Source organism: Chiloscyllium punctatum, chromosome 2, assembly GCF_047496795.1.
Source record: "Chiloscyllium punctatum isolate Juve2018m chromosome 2, sChiPun1.3, whole genome shotgun sequence".
NCBI classification, from domain to species: Eukaryota; Metazoa; Chordata; class Chondrichthyes; order Orectolobiformes; family Hemiscylliidae; genus Chiloscyllium; species Chiloscyllium punctatum.
In genome coordinates this window covers 156,124,736-156,142,511 of record NC_092740.1, presented here as the reverse complement: position 1 = coordinate 156,142,511, position 17,776 = coordinate 156,124,736, and the positions used below count along the sequence as shown (strand labels likewise).

Genomic DNA, 17,776 nt, shown 5'->3' with positions numbered 1-17,776 from the left:
AGCTTAAGTTGGTATTTTCACTGCATGTGGAGATGAAGATTAATAGAAGCATTCAATTTAATGCTTTAATTGAGGCATTCAATTCATCCATCCCTTCTTAAAAATACGGTTCAAATCCACATTTCAATTAATTATCTTAAAAAAAATTACAGGTTTCTCTAGAGTTTAGAGATGTTAAGGGATGATCTCATTAACATCTTCAAGATATTAACAAGAAAATACGGAGTAGATAAAGATAAACTATTTCCACTGTCTGGGGATTCTAGAAATAGGGGCATAGTCTGCGAATGAGGGCCAAACTGTTCAGGAGAGATGTTAGGAAACACTTCTACACACAAAGGGTGGGAGAGGTTTGGAACTCTCTTCCACACATGGCAGTGGATGCTAGATCAGTTGGTAATTTTAAATCTACCAAAGATAATCTTTTTGTTAAGCACAGGATTACAGGATATGGGTCAAAGGCAAGCATATGGAGTTAGGCAACATATCCTATTGAATGATGAACAGACTGCAGAGGCTGAATGGCTTAAACCTGTTCCAATGTTTAATGGGAAGACTGCTATACGAAGAGAGATTGATTCAACTGAGCCAGTATTCATGAGAGCTTAGAAGGATGACAGGGGATCTGAATGAAACCTAAGCAATTCTAACAGGGTTAGAGTAACTAGAAGGAGAGAGAATATTTTTTATTGTTGGGTCACAATCTCAGAATACTGACTAAGCCATTTAAGACTGAGATGAGGAAACATTTCTTTGTTCAGAGGGTGGAATCTGTGGAACTCACAAAAGGCTATGGAAACCAAGTCACAGAATATATTCAAGAAAGATATTGGTATATTTTTAGATATTAAAGGCATCAGAGCATATAGAGAGAAAGCAGTGACATGGTGTTGAGATTGAGGATTAGTAATGATTATACTGAATGGTGGAACAGGCTCAAACGGCTGGATGACCTATTCCTGCTCAATTTTTATTTTTCTGGGTTTCACAAACCATACTCTGGTTTACATCAGCTAACTCAGCACAGACCAGTCATCAAATATTGGACCTTAAGTTGAGTTAATTAAAAGAGGACTTTTCATCAGGAGCTATACACCGGACTTTCCTATCAGCAGAGAAACAATATTTTGGAAACATTGAGTGAGACACTGACGTGTCTGCAATCTTTGAACAGAAAGAAAACAATGGTTTGGAGCAAAATATGTACATGGCTTTTAATTTCCCAGAGCCCATAAAGTTCACATTATTTTAAAAAAAGCTTTATTACCTGCATTCCATATTTTGCATCAACAACAGAAATAATACCTACAACGGTAGAGAAGAAATATTTAAATTATTTTCATGCGAGTATTTGATGATCCATTTATTTAATTGGAAATTTGTTGCATTGTGTAAGAGGAACATTTCATCAAACCTATAAAATCCTGATGGGACTGGACTGGCTAGATGCAGGGAGAATGTTCCCGATGTTGGGGAAGTCCAGAACTAGGGGTCACAGTCTAAGAATAACGGGTAAGCCATTCAGGACTCAAATGGAGGAAGAATTTCTTCACTCAGAGGGTTGTGAACCTGTGGAATTCCCTCCCCCGCAGGAAGCTGTTGGGGCCAGTTCATTAGATATATTCAAGAGGGAGCTGGTTACTGAGATTGCATGATCAGCCACGATCACATTGAATGATGGTGCAGACTCAAAGGGCCGATCTTCTATATTTCTATCAGTATAACTTCCAAACCTCTTCAGAATAACACCTATTTTCCAGTCCCCAGATATCAGGAACAATGCTTCCTGTTACAATGCATTTTTCAAAGTATTCTGACTATAAAGCAAAGTTATATCATTGCATCTCAAATCATAGCCCAGATCACTGCACTGGCACTTTCAACCCTACATCAGAAAGGTGAGCACAAATATTCTGCTGACACTATACTGCAGTATCCAAGGAGTGTCATTTTGTCATAAGTGCCATGTTCCAGATGAAACAACAAAGCAAAATCCTCCAAAGTGGATATAAAAGATCCCAGAGTGCTAAACCAGGAAATCAGGAGTTTTTAAAAAAATCTTGGTATCTTAAAATAAACTATCGCTCGTCCACCTCATTGTTGTTTGTATGACAATCAGTTGCTGCATTTGACCTGCAATAGTTAGTGACGTGGAAGTGATCATGTTCTCACACCCCTGCTGCCTCTGGCCTTCCCTGTGTTGGAGGTTATGGGTTTGAGATACTGTCAAATAATATTTGAGTGCATATTCGTAACACATTCTGTGGAGAGTGCACACAACAGACCTGCCTATTGGGATGGAAGTGTTTAAGACAAAGGACAGTTTGAAATCAGGGTGATTTCTCTATGCTCTTTACTTTTCAGCACTATCACAGTTGTACCCATCCAGGTCAGTAAAGAACATTCCACTGGACTCTTGACTTGCACCTTGCCACCACCTCTTCCGTTTCCTTTACTTTCTCTAAATCTTCAGAATGCTTGTCCAATGCCTGGATGAGTAGGAATTTCATCCAAATAAAACTGGGAAGACATAAGTCCTTTTCTTTGCTCCACCCCATGGAACTTTTATTCCCTGGCTACCATCTACATCCCCTCTCTGAGAAGCAGGCTGAAGTTTAATAAATAGCTGATGTTAATCCCATCAGCGGTCTCTCCAGTCAGTCAACGGTAGCTTTTTTAAAAATTCACCCACAACATCCGGGCATCTCCGGCCAGGCAGCATTTATTGCCTATCCCTAAATGCCCAGAGGGCAGTTAAGAGTCAACCACATTGTTGTGGGTCTGGAGTCATATGTAGGCCAGACCAGGTAAAGATGGTGGTTTCCTTTCCTAAAGGACATTAGTGAACCAGATGGATTTTTCCAACAATCAACAATGGATTCATGGTCATCACTCGAGCCTTCATTCCAGACTCGTTACTGAATTCAAATTTCACCATCTGCCAGAACAGGATTTGAACCCAGATCCCCAGAATATTAGCTGAATTTCTGGATTAATAGTCTAGCAATAATAGCACTGGGCCATATATGTTAGAATTACTTTTTGCTCAAATAATATCACCAGCAGAACTCTGCAACATTAAGAAACAATTAGCATTATGAATATTGTTTAAGATAGGCAAATCAATGATAATGCTTAGAGCTTTAGAAATCTATTCCAATGCCTCCGTAGGTGAACGATGTATTACAGAATGGCAATCAAAAGAATGTGCATGGAATGGACTCACTCTCCCTTATAAATAGATTTAACTATTTATTTATTGAAGCCTTTTACAGCCTTCCCTACTTGTGTTGAAAACTTCAGAATATTTCAGTTTTATTACAAGAAATGAATATAAAAATCATTTAAAATCCTACCATCAAGATAAACGTCACTCCCTAATTCTGCATCAACCCAAAACATGGTGGAAACAGCACCTGTGGGGAAAAAAGGGACTCAATGACGACAAAATGCTACTCCTTTAATTATAAAAATGCAGCCACATTGTAACGAGATGGTTCCAGATTAGATCAATGATTACTTTATTCTTTTTCACCTCATTTCTCATTTTGAAAGTTATTCTATTTCTGCTCATGTAACTCAACCAATGAATTTCACAGGCACACAACTCTCACTGTTCGTTCATTTTTCTTTCTCTCCAAGACATTAAATACCTCATCCCTTTCCAGAACAGGGATCACTGAACAAAACTCTGCTCTCTGCAAGAAGGACCCAACTCGAAGCAGAGTTTGGAAAGTGAGCCAAATAGAAAAGCAAGAGGATCCCATCCCTGCTTAGTGTTAGTGAGACACCACGTCAATCATTTTACAAATTGTTTTACAGTCAACTGTTCACCTTCTAAATTTTCAATCCTCTGCACCAGCAGCAACAGAGCCCTGTAAAATTATCCCGATTATATACAAACACGTAATTACTTTTGGGAGGAATACAGAAAATTGAAGAACCACATTCATTATGGAGGGATTGTCTTCGACGAGCAAAGGCTAAACAGTTTGGGACTCTACTGACTGGAGTTTAGAAGAATGAGAGATGATCTCATTGAAATATAGAGGAGTCTTAAAGGGATTGACAGGGTAAACACTGAGAGTGTTTCATGGGAGAGTCTAGGAACAGAGGGCGCAGTCGGAATAAAGGTACATTGATTTAAGACTGAGTTGTGGAGGAATTTCTTCTCTTGTTGGAACTCTTTGCCACAGAGAGCTGTGGGGACATAGTCTGTGTGTACATTTAGGACTGGGGATAGATAAATGTTTCAACAGTCGGACAATCAAGGGTCATGGAGAAAATGAAGGAAAGTTGACACGAGGAACGTCAGATCAGCCATGATCCTATTAAGTGGCAGAGTAGGCTTGGTAAAACAAACAGGGCAGGACTTATACAATTAATGGTAGAGCCTTCAGTAGTGGTGGAAAATAGAGACCTGAGGTGGAGGGGTGATGTACATAATTCTTTGAAGCTTGCATCGCATGTAGACAGGGTGGTTAAGGTATTTAGCATGCTTGCCTTCATTGTTCAAACCTTTTGGGAATAGGAGTTCAGAAGTCATGTTGAGGTTGCACAGATGTTGGTGAGGCCACTCCTGGAGTACTGCGTCCAGTTCTGGTCACACTGTTATAGGAAGGTTCTTATTAAGCTGGAGAGGATTCAGAAAAGGTTTACCAGGAATGGAAGATTTGAGTTATAGGGAGAGGCTGGATAGGCTGAGACTTTTTCACTGGAGTGACCTTATAGAGGTTTACAAAATTATGAGGGATATACAGAAGGTGAATTGCAGGTGTCTCTTACGTATGGTGGGGAATTTCAACACCGGGGGGAGGGTGGGCATACAGTTAAGGTGAGAGGAGAAAGATTTACAAAGGATACAAGGGCAACTTTTTAACATGGAGATTGGCTCATGTGTGAAATTAACTTCCAGAGGAAGTGGTGGATGCAGGTACAGTTACGATATTTAAAAGGTATTTGGATAAGTTGATGAATAGGAAAGGTTTGGAGGGATATGGGCCAAGCTCAGGCAGGTGGGAACCGACTTAGTTGGGATTGTAGTCAGTGTGGGCTAGTTGGACCAAAGTGTCCATTTCCATACTGTATGACTCAATGACAATGACTCCAATCGTAAATGCCTTTCATACAGTTTAACAAACGTTTTGAGAACAATCAATAAAATGCTCTTCCCTTCATTCGAATATCCAGTTCTTATAAATTTCATTGAAACATCTGCTTGATGCTTCAGTTGACAGAGTCCCTTTGATACTCAACATTAACCTGCTCCATCAAAGATAAATGTCCACACATCAATTCAAAAAAAAGAGAGTGGATTAAAGTGATCAGTATTTTAGTTAGCCGACTTCAGAACTATCAGTCACCTTTAGAGCCAGTACACAGCAGTAACCACTTCTTAAGCATTCATTTTAATAATTTCTTTTAAACTCAATGATGTGCTTCATACTGGCAAGCACACTTCAGTTTGAAATTTCAAATTTCCATCTCAGTATTCAAACCAGTAGAGAGGTATCTCAAACTAAGTGATCAAACTTGGACCTCTGTTGCTTTGTTCAAACAGCAGAAAACAACCGAAGGATTCAAGGTCAACATCACTTGCAAAAGACATTGCGACAAGTTTCCACACACACACCCCCTCCCCAAACTGAAATGAGCAAATGATGGCAATATATTAAAAAAGCTCTAAAACTCAGTGTCAGGAAATAAGAAGTGAAGACTTTTGGATTATAAAATTAAATGGGCTACATGAAGACCAAAAGAATTATACAAGCTTTCAAAAAAAAATGCCATTAAAAATCACAATTTTCTGACATGTCCTGAGGTGACAGCTGTTGGTAAACCGCAAATGATAAAAAAAAGTATTTTTGTTTTTTGAAGAATAATGACATGCCTGGCTGACAAAATCAAATACTTGAGGGAAATAAAACACTGATAACTGAACTCATTTTGTCAATGTCCAAACCTTTCTACCTGAACTGACAAGATACTGACCTGCAATATCATTCCCTGTTGGCAATGGAAGATCTGCCAGTTTTTTACAATGCTTGCTCATCCGAGATAGAACATAACCCAAAACTCTAATGACTTCCTGATCTGTATTGATTTATTTCCCCAAGCTTAATAGTTTTCCTACTTTGTGAAATGGAATTGGTAAGCTACAGGATTCAAATCAATGTGCTTTACTTTAACAGAATGTCCCACAGCACAGCAATTACTCTCAGAATTCTTTTCTTGCCAAGTTTTCCATGAGGAATAACCAAGGTAGCAATAAAAATCTCAAAGTACACTTATGATTTAAAAACAAACTAGGTGTTTCCTTTACCAGAATGAATTTCCATCCTCCACTTATGATTTCACGAGTTATAGACCAAAATTTTTAAAATGTTCTCTCTGTTCTCCAAAAGTAAAAAGTTCTAGTTTCAGGTTTGAAGCAATGACAGGCTATTACAGAGGGTAGCATCAGTGTTGGGACAGGATACAACAAAAAGCTGCACAGTTTAAGCTTTGGAAAATTTGATATATCTCCTCATTACAGTTGTTTCCAGTTGGAATTAAAACACCGTCTTGGTTAGAACTTAAGACCATAAGACATAGGAGCAGAAATTAGGCCATTCAGCCCATCAAGTTTGCTGTGCCATCCAATCATGGCTGATAAGTTTCTCAACCCCATTCTTCTGCTTTCTCCCTGTAACCTTTGGATCCCATTGATACTCAAGAACCCATAGATTCACCATTCTCTGGCTGTAGAAGTTTCTCCTTATCTCCATTCTAAAAGGTCTTCTCTTTACTCTGAAGACTGTGCCCTCCTAACAATGAAAACATCTTCCTAACATCATCTCTGTCCAAGCCATTCAATATTCTGTATGTTTCAATGAGATTTACCTCTCAACCTTCTAAATTCCATCGTATGGACTCAGAGTCTGCAAACTTTCCTCATGTGTTAAGCTTTCCATTTCTGGGACAATTCTCATGACCAAAAGGATGCCTTCTTGAAGGCATTCATTGTCCAATCTGATAGTTGTTATTAAGCTGTTATTACTCAATAGAGTTGCAGATCCAAGATGCAGAGAATCTGTGACTCTTGGCCTTGTTGTGCCCAATATCACTGTCAGACTGCAGCAGCCAACAATCACTCTCAGTGCAGTATATCAATGTGTGATGTTGGGCAGTGCCCATCTGCCCTAGGAGCATCAGCCAGAGATGTCACCATCTCAGAGGAGCATTCATCAGGAAACAAGGCAGGCCTTAAACAAGCAGCATTCCAGCCCAACACAAGGTCTGCCACACAGCTCCAACCAAGTGGATAGCTACAAGGCAGCATTAAAACCTCACATTTTTCCAAATGGAGGGTGCAATTTCAATGACCACCTCTCCTCTCTTGTTAATCTGCCCAATCACCATGATCCTCAACTCTTGCACCCTACCAGATCCCTCTCACTACAAGCTGTCAGGAAGCACTATTTGCAGGGCTAGGATAAGGGGATGACTGGCAGAGTTGGGACTGAACAGAAAGCACACTGCTGACAACAGGAATGTCTTGCCTCCTAACTAGAGAAATCTTTTGTTTAGAAATTACCAGTACCTTTCTCGTTTGGTTTTACTTTGGGATTTGGTCAGATGTCAGCTAAGGAAGCAGTCACTCAGTTCACTTGGGGGATGTTTCCTGGCAAAGTTCAATAAGATGAAGGTGGATTATTGTAGTGTCATTGAGTAAAGGGGTAGGGGAGGCAGAAGTTAAGCTCAGGTGCTGCAAAGAAATACAATAGAAGCTGCACACGGATGCCTCAAGCGTCAGGGTGGCCTGCAAAGATAGGCTGTATGTCTTGGAAATGGCAGCCTTTCCCTCTCACATCAGCAGCTGCATGGTTGGAATCTTCAGTGACCCACATGCCACCCAAGATGTAGAAGCGAAAGCCCCGACCAGGTGGCAGGCAGAAGTCAGGCATGTGATAGATTTCTATTCAAGCAGTCACCGGATCAGGCAGAGAGAAGGCCAAAGACAAATCCCCAAATCTGGCCTTGACATGAGGATTCAATTATCCCCTTAATCTTTTGCTCAGATCAGAAGAGAGGTCAATGATGCTCCAATTTTCCCAGTAGTACACAGTATTTTTATACATTTCATGTTATAATAATCACACATGTGGTCACTGTGTCTTCCCCCTTCTTTTATACATACAATATTGTGAAACACCTAATCAATGATAGACACTCCTAAAGACAGCCCGAAGCTCCACATGATCTCATGATGTTTAACACAAATTGTAATCACCAGGCCTTGGCATCTTTCAATGCATCCTATTAATTTGCATCCAAAGTTCCTGGCTATACTCCTTCCAGATTTGCTTATCTCGACAGGCCGACTACATTCTATTACCCAGTGTATTCATTGATATTTCTATCAAATTCTGTTACCCATTCTACATTTAGCGCTGTCCTCATTATAAGATATACAAAAGGAAGTTGGTTCTTACTAACTGTTATGAGATTCAGAGTTTTAGTTCTACTATAAAGTCAGTTAAACTCTCATATCTACCCCTACTGTTAGCATTCTTTAACTAATGAATTGTGAGCAATTTGTTTCTTACTGAGTGGACCAGGCACCCCATCTTTATCCTCATGTGTCTCAGGCCACATCATGTCTACTCGCCTTCTGTGCGTTTGGTTCATTTCTTCACTTTAATGATAAGGGAGCTGCTTCACTCTTGGAGATGGGTTAGCTTTCATAGTTTTACTTGAATCTTTTCCACTAATGCTTTTAGTGATTCTGCATATATGTATATCTAGAGGTACAATAATCTATGATTATCTGAAGAGTCTTTAACTAGAACTAATTACTGTGACATGTCTTTATTTGTTGTTTTTGCAGCTGCATCCTGAGCCATACTGATCACATCCTGTCTTTTGGGAACAGAATTACTGCCCGGACTAACTCTTTCCACCGAATGGAATAACCTCATTTTCACTGATAACACTGAAACTCAAATACATTCACAGTTTGAAGAACTTGTTTGATCTCTTAAACGTTTACAAACCACAATCCCTTGAATTCATCTGTGTTTGATATTGTGGGAGCTTGCTTTTCCCTTCAATGCTTGTTACAAGTTTTCAAGCTGTCTATCCTTGGACATTTCTTATCAAACTGTCTCTAATAGACTTCTTGCAACTACTGTTTCTGCAGAACTCCCTTTTACCTTGGAATAGCACCTGCTCAAGAGTACCATTGGATCAACTCACGATCTCACTTAAATGCTGGATCAGACTTTTAATTCTGTTTAACCATTGCCAACCAAAGTTATGGGCAGCCCTTGCACATGAGAATCCAGTTATCCCTCGGAACTCTCTGACTCTGAATAAGACATTCCTGATGAAGGGCTTATGCCAGAAACGTCAACTTTCCTGCTCCTTGGATGCTGACTGACCTGCTGTGCTTTTCCAGCACCACACTTTTTGACTCTGATCTCCAGCTGTAAATTGGAAACAAAAACAGAAGTTGCTGGAAAAGCTCAGCAGGTCTGACAGCATCTGTGGAGAGAAATCAGAGTTAACGCTTCAGGTCAAACAGGTGGATGTGCCACACTGCCTGCTTCTCCTGACCACACTTTGTTTTTGGTTCTTTCACAGGACGTGGGCATCACTTGCTAGGCCTGCATTTCAAGCCCCTTCCTAACTGCCCCAGGAAGATGAAGGGGAGTTGATTTCTTGTGCGGCTGTGGTTCATGGTTTGCAGGAACTTCAAAACGCTGTCAGTGAGGACCACAATGATGACCCAGTGACAGTGCAGGAACAACTATGCAGCTCCAAGACAAATATCATTTGGTTGTTTTATACGGAACATGCACAAGGTGGTGTTCCCAGCTACAGGTAGATTTTCTACCTTGAAAATCAGTGATTGCGTTTTTATACAAACCCGTGTTATACAAAAACCATGCTTTAGAAACAGAACTTAAGTGTTGGCGATGTAATCACATTACAGCCAACAAACATTTTAAAAGGTCGCAATTTAGAAACAGTGACCCCAATTTGTCAATTGCATTACAGCGAATTCGCATTAATATAACCCACTTTATAGCTGAACGATCTGTGTTTGCCGTCCTGTATGCAGTGAGCGAGGGTAACAGGTTTGGGAGATGCTGTTGAAGGTGATTGAGCACATCTTGTAAATGGTACATGGTACAGTCACAGTGTGTCGGGGTGGAGGGAGTAAGTGTAAAAGGTAGTGGCTGAGCTGCAAATTGAACAGGTTGCTTGGCCCAGGTTGACTTTACATTTCTTGAGTGCAGTAGGGGTTGCCTTCATCCAGGTAAATGGGGTGTATTGCTTCACACTCTCGACTTGTGCCTTGTAGATGGTAGACAGGGGAGTCAGGAGGTGATTTGCATTGCAGTTCAGACTCTGTTCAATGGTAACCTTCAGGATCTTGATAGTGGCAGAATTCATCAATGGTAATGTCATTAAATGTCAGGGGGCAATGGTTAAAGTCTATTTGTTGCAGATATTGATTGATACTAGCCAATGTTGCCACTTATCAGCCAAAGCTCTGATGTTATGGATGATGTTGAACATTGTACTGTCAGCAAACATCTCCACTTCTGACCTCATGATAGGGTGGGGGCAGGGGGGGTGGAAGATGACCACCACAGAAACCTCTCCATTACAATGATGGGGCAGCCAGCCATGGGGAAAATTAGTTCCTGTCTAAACTCGACATGAGTGAGATTTGGAAGATAGCGGAAAGTACGAATTCCAAATTATTATTCTGGAAAGGAAGAAAAGCTTTGCAGCTAAATGAAATTCGTTGTTTAAAGAAGAAAACATGTGAAAATACATGACTTCTGTGTGGTTCAACTGATCCTGATTGTTACTTGCCTGAGAGCATTAGGGAATGTTACTGGGATGATTTCCTTTGCCCATAGTTACACTGGTTGCAAAAACAGCGCAAATCAGGATATTTTCATAACTTTCACAACTACAGTTAAGCAAATATGACGTGAAGACTGACACAAGATTGGCGCTGTTAAAGTAATTAAAATAAAATTAATTCAGCTGGAACTTGGGATTTTTCTCAGTATTGTTCAGCACTGCAGTCGCCTCACAACACACAACATCCAGCCATGTCTTCCAATACATTAAAGTCAGTTATAATCATGCTCCTGAAAAGTTTAAGTTTTAAATGAAGCAACTTTAAGTGAATCAGATATTTTGATTAAAACCAACATAAAGGTAATAGTTAGGTTCTGTCAAAACTTTCTGATCAGAAAGGCATTAAGATATTGTATGGTGAAGTGTTTTGTATTGATTAGCAAATTTTAAAAGTGAAATGTAGTGACTTTTTATTTGTCTCCTACTCATCAACAATCCCTAATTCCAAACCTCCCATTTACCAGATATTCTGCTCCCTCTTTCCTGATGTTACCATCCATAATCTCTGCCACCTCTCAACTCTCGCTGTCACTGCCAACCATCCAGGTTCATGGCATCGGCCACTCCATGGGCATCTCTCTCAGTGCCGACCTTCTGACCTTTGCTGTTCCCTCATCCTCCCTCCTCCTGAATCTTCCTCACTGAACCTCTCACTCAAATCTCTACTGACCCTCGGTGTGTGAGGGGGCAGTGGGGGTGAGCAGATAAAAGCAGGAGAACAGCAGCAAGGTCATGCAGGAGGCAAAGTGTGAACTACAGGGTGGTCAGTGAGAATAAAACACAACAGAAGTTTATTGTCACGTGTATTTTTACAAGAAAAATACAGTGAAAAGTTTTAAAAGTCACCACACCATAGCGCCTAAATCAATGACAGAAGTCATAAATAAGAGGAAAGATAAAAGTCAAAGTTTATCACAGTTCAATTAATAGCTCCTTGGCTTTGGGGTACGCTGGAAAACTGGAATGAGACCTCCACACTGGACCAGACCTCCAGACCGGGAGACCGTCCTACCAGGCACCAGCCCTTTACCATTGTTCCAGGCCAATGGAAGCCGCCTCATCAGTGGACCTGGGCTGGGAGAAGATGCTTTCAGCCAAAGTCATTAAAAGAAGGTATGGTACCATTATAAATGGAAACATTAAAACAAACATAGAAAGAAAATAGAAAGTAAAGTGGACAGTGTAGACAGGCTCCTGGTCTGAAGAGCCCACATGTCATATTGCTACTCTGCCGCCATCTTGGATAAAGTGAAGACAATGAGTTGAAGGGTCTGGGAGTGAGCAAGGTTGATTGGCTCTCACGGCCCCTCACCAGACCCAACAGAAAACAAAACTCAAGACAATAAGCAAGAATACATATAACCAGTGTTAAAGTGAAACCAAGTAAAACAAGGTAATTTAAAATGAGGAGAAAGTGAGGATTGCAGATGCTGGAGAGCAAAGTCAAGAGTGTGGTGCTGGAAAAGCACAGCAAGTCAGGCAGCATCCAAGGAGCAGGAGACTGACATCTTGAGGGGCAGAAGTGGCTGCAATGTCAGCAACTGCAGGGTGGAATGGGCTCCTCGGATGCTGCCTGACTTGCTGTGCTTTTCCAGTATCACACACTCGACAATTTAAAATGGGGACTTGGTGTAAAATATTTTGCGTTCATCAATTTGGTGACAAATGCATTCCATGCAGCCTGCATTTATGACAACACTACCATCTTTTTTTTTCTGCTAGAAGTTCTTTTGAACGGATGTGAGCAAAACTCAGATAACATTTGACAATTAGGTAAATGAAATGTAGATGCTAAATCCACATAAAAAATACTGCAGTCACATGACAAAGCATTTAATTTGTCCAACCATGTGAATGTGGGAATAAATTAGTGGTCATGATTCCAAACAAAGATGTGTGAACTGAATCAGCTGATAGCTTTTATATTTTTGTTTTATTGCACCATTACCTGGATCAGCCAATCCTGTCGTTTCCAGGAGTATATAGTCAAACTTGCCCTTTTTCTGCATGAGGTTTTCAATTGCTTTCAAACCATTGTCCCTGAGTAGAATAATAGATGTTGAAAAACATTCACTACTGATCACAATTCTTCAAACACTTGCACATATTAGAATTGTTTGTCAATAATATTTATAAATAAATCTAAACATAAACACAAGTAATGTTAAATAACTGCAAGTGAATGCTGTTTTGTTTCCCAAACTCATTTGATCTAAAATATTCGTCCCAACTTCTAAATGGTACCCCCCCATGTAAACTGGATGAGTGGGCTGTTAAAATGGCTGTCAGTCCTTTGACAGACTCAACTTGCTTTAAACATGTCCCCATTTTAACTTGCTCTTTTCAGTAAGCAAGCAGAATGTATTCAGGAAGGAAACGGGGTCCTGTTTTAAATATGCAGATCAAGTCAAATACTTCTGGGAGGGAGGTAATCCAATGTGACAAAAAGATCTTACCAGCCTCTATGTTCATAACGTGCCCATGTTCCTTAATTCATTGTACAATCTCCCACATCACTCCAAGCTCCCAGTTAATATCTTAGAAGCATACAACACAAATGCAGACTGTGCAGGCCACTATATTTCTGTTCATTTCTTAATACAGCTGCCCACTTAGTTCCACTTTCACACGCTTTTCATAAAACCCTGTATATTTCTCTCTCTGTTCTGTAACTCATTAATTCCCTTTTGAAAGTCATTATCAAATCTACATCCACCATCCCTTCAGATGGACCACAACACTGCAATGGACAAAAAGACCATCCATATCATCGATGGTTCCTTTGCTAAACACCTTGAATTTGACTCCTTTGGTTACTAAACCAACAACAGTATCACTTTGCTTAATCAAAATCCTCTGAACTAACATCTGAAGCTCATTAATGTATCTGCATGATGTGGGAGCTGGTGGACCCCATTGTGGTTCACAATGACCACATCTGTCAATCCTTGAGGAACTCCCAGCTCAGAGTTGATGAACTGGAATCTGAGGGTCAAACACAGTGACACATCAGGGAGGGGCAGAGTTACCTGGATGCTGTGGTTCAGGAGACAGTCACACCCCTTAGATTAACTACCTCAAATTCAGTCAGTAGTCAGGGGACAGGAGGGTGTGACTACAAGCGAGGGAGGGAGAGGGATCCCGGAAGAACAGCTGAAGGAGTCTCAGCCCTTGAGCCTGTCCAACAGGTTTGAGATTCTTGATCCCTGTGGATGAGAGTGGGGGCTGTAGGGAGGATGAGCACACTGATCATACCACCATGGTACAGGGAGCCATTCAAGAAGGGGCTGAAAAGAGAAATGTAGTTGTAATTGGGGATAGTACAGTCTCACCTGGGCTGCAGAAGAATCTGGAGTGGGAGGGGTCAGATCCAATTGTCATGGTCCACATAGGTACCAATGACATAGGCAGAAAGATGGAAGAGATTGTACTGAAGGAATATGAGCAGTTAGGGGTTAAACTAAAAGGCTGAAGCACAAAGGTACTAATCACTGGATTGCTATCTGAGCCACAAGCTAATTGGCACAGGATCAACAAGATTAAAGAGGTAAACGTGTGGCTCAAAGATTGGTGTGGGAGAAACGGGTTTTAGTTCATGGGACTTTAGCCCCAGTACTGGGGAAGGAAGGAGCTGTTCCAATGGGATGGGCTCCACCTGAATCACACTGGGACCAGCGTCCTGACGAATCCCATAACTAGGCCTGTTAACTTGATTTTAAACGAAAAAGTCGTAAGTTCAGTTGCATTGATATTATAGAAAAGGTGAGAAGCATTGCAGGTTATTCAACTTTCCAGAGAAGTTATACGACAGAGAGTTTGGAAAGGGTCTGGAATATAACTTCAGGCACACCGGGACAACTATGACAAGGGGGAGCAGTTAATGCAGGACTGAGGGTGTTGTACTTAGATACACAGTTTGGGAAACAAGGTAGATGAGCTTGCAGTGCAGATTGAAATTGGCCAGTACAATGTTGTGGGTATCGCAGAGACATGGCTGCAAGGGCATCAAGACTGGGCACTAAATATCCAAGGATACACATCATGTCGAAAGGGTTGCCTTGTTAGAAAGAAATGAAATTAAATCGATATCAATAAGTGATATAGAGTCAGAAGTTGTAGAATCTGTGTGGGGGAATTGAGGGACAGCAAAGGAGAAAAGCAGTTCAGGCAGCATGCAAGGAGCAGTGAAATCGGGCAAAAGCCCTTCATCAGGAATAAAGGCAGTGAGCCTGAAGCGTGGAGAGATAAGCTAGAGGAGGGTGGGGGTGGGGAGAGAGTAGCATAGAGTACAATGGGTGAGTGGGGGAGGGGATGAAGGTGATAGGTCAGGGAGGAGAGGGTGGAGTGGATAGGTGGAAAAGGAGCTAGGCAGGTAGGACATGTCCGGACAAGTCATGGGGACAGTTACTGAGCTGGAAGTTTAGAACTAGGATGAGGTGGGGGAAGGGGAAATGAGGAAACTGTTGAAGTCCACATTGATGCCCTGGGGTTGAAGTGTTCCGAGGCGGAAGATGAGGCATTCTTCCTCCAGGCGTCTGGTGGTGAGGGAGCGGCGGTGAAGGAGGCCCAGGACCTCCATGTCCTCGGCAGAGTGGGAGGGGGAGTTGAAATATTGGGCCACGGGGCGGTGTGGTTAATTGGTGCGGGTGTCCCGGAGATGTTCCCTAAAGCGCTCTGCTAGGAGGCGCCCAGTCTCCCCAATGTAGAGGACACCACATCGGGAGCAACGGATACAATAAATGATATTAGTGGATGTGCAGGTAAAACTTTGATGGATGTGGAAGGCTCCTTTAGGGCCTTGGAGAAAAGACCAGGTGGGGGGGATGAAACTTTAGAGAATCCAGAGAGGCCTGGAAAGATTGGATGTGGTGAAGATGTTTCCACAAGTAGAGACATGGATTCAAAGGCACAGCCTCAGAGTGAAGGAACAACCCTTTAAAACGGAGATGAGGAGAATTTCTTCAACCAGAAGATACTGACTCTGTGGAACTCATTGACACATAGGGCTGTGGAGGCCAAGTCATTGAGCATATTGAAGACAGAAATAGGTTCTTGACTGGTAAGGAAATCAAAGGTTACAGGAGAAGGGAGGAGAATGGGGTTGAGAAATATATCAGCCATGATCAAATGGCTGATGGGCTGAATTGCCTAATTCCTTTCCCATATCTTATGGTTTATGATTTGAAAGGTGTTGTCAAAATAGGCCTGGCAAATTACTGACTGCATTTGGTAGGTGGGACCAACTGTTGTTACAACATGATAAAGGTACAGCAGTGAGGGTTTCCAAATGGAAATCAAGCAGTTTGCTTTTTCTTGAATGATGTTGAGTTTCTTTAGTCTTATTGGAGCAGCACTCATCCAGCAAGCATTCTGTTCCACATCTGATGCTGGAAAAACTTTTGGGAGTCTCAAATTACTCAGATAATAAAAAAACTAAGTGGTGCTGATGCTGAAACAATCAAAAAAAGCACAGGAATTGCTGGAGAAACTCAGCAGGTCCAGCAGCATCTTTGTAGAGAAACAGAGTTTAACATTTTGAGTCCAGTGACCTTTCATTAGATCATCGAAAAACATAGAACATCCAGTCCTCACCGTGCTCTTGTAACCAGAGCATTAATGTGGCTCACATGGACCTCTTGTGCCTTATTAATGCTAATTAATTAATTAATCTTATTGATTAAAAATATCCAAATGTGATTCATCCAGTTTGCCAATGATAATGCCCTGAACAATGATGCTAAAGGATTCCATGATGGAAGTGTCTTTGAATATCAAGGGTAGATCATTCAACTTCGTCTTGTTGGAGATGGTCCTTTCTAAGAGTTCTGAAGCATCACATGCAACTTTAGTGTTTTAATTCATTTTTGTCTCTCTACAGATACCACTAAACCTGCTCAATATCTCCAGCACTTCTGTTTTTATCCTTTTTTTTAGGTTAGGTGATGGCTTAATGGCATTATCGCTGGGCTATTAATCCAGAGTCCCAGATAATGTTCTGGGCACCCAGGCTCAAATCCTGCCACAGCAGATGGTGGAATTTGAATCCATTGGCAATTGTCAGAAAAACCCATCTGGTTCACTAATGTCCTTGGGGAAGGAAACTGCCATCTTTACCTGGTCTGTCCTACATGTGACTCCAGACCCACAGCAATGTGGTTAACTCTTAACTGCTCTCTGGGCAATTAGAGATGGGTAATAAATGCTGGCCTGGCCAGTGCTGCCCCACATCCCATAAGTGAATTATACATAAACTCTCTTCCTAACAGTACTGGGACAGCACTGACAGCCCATGAAAGCAGTGATTCAAGAAGGCCGCTCACCCCCACCTAGTCAAGGGAATTGGAAATGGGTAATGTCCTGGCCCTACCAGTAATACTCACTCCCAATGAAGTTTTCTTTTAAATATAGAATTGAAGAGGTCGGCTTTTTTCTGTAAAGATTAACAGGTGTATCCTAAAGGTTTAACCAAGTTAAAAAAAAACTTACTTCACTGAACAACAAAGACATCCATTCCGTAACTCCAACCATTCCTCATAAAGTTCTCCTGCATGGCTTATAGCCAGTGATTTCTCTAGTGCGCTCCCTACAACAGATCATTTGGAATGATCTTATTAGTAAAACAAACTGCACTATGATTAAGGCAATGCAAGTTCTTAAAACAATGAATGATAAAACATAACTTTTACTATTCACCACTTTTCTGCCCAGGATCTGAAGGACTTTGGAACCCAGGGATTTTCAAAGACCACTATTTATCTCCACCTTTCAAAACACTTTCCTTTCACTCCAATCATCCACTTCCTGGTTCAGATTGTGTCAACCTTTTTTTCTAATCAACCTGCTCAAAGATGTT

General features: G+C 41.2%; 1 protein-coding gene across 8 annotated transcripts in view; it reads right to left on the bottom strand.

Moving 5' to 3' along the window:
• The window catches only part of cbwd (COBW domain containing), a 61,932-nt gene that overhangs the window by 32,334 nt on the left and 11,822 nt on the right, over positions 1-17,776 (bottom strand). For 7 of the 8 annotated variants that reach the window (XM_072590952.1, XM_072590963.1, XM_072590934.1 and 4 more), the window contains 4 exons: positions 17,410-17,506; positions 12,872-12,963; positions 3,357-3,416; positions 1,268-1,305 (listed from right to left, as the gene is read on the bottom strand). In XM_072590952.1, coding sequence (XP_072447053.1) covers positions 1,268-1,305; positions 3,357-3,416; positions 12,872-12,963; positions 17,410-17,506 — 287 coding nt within the window. Of the gene's footprint in view, positions 1-1,267; positions 1,306-3,356; positions 3,417-12,871; positions 12,964-17,405; positions 17,507-17,776 lie in introns of those variants that run through there. The other variant, XM_072590981.1, reaches the window with a different exon arrangement.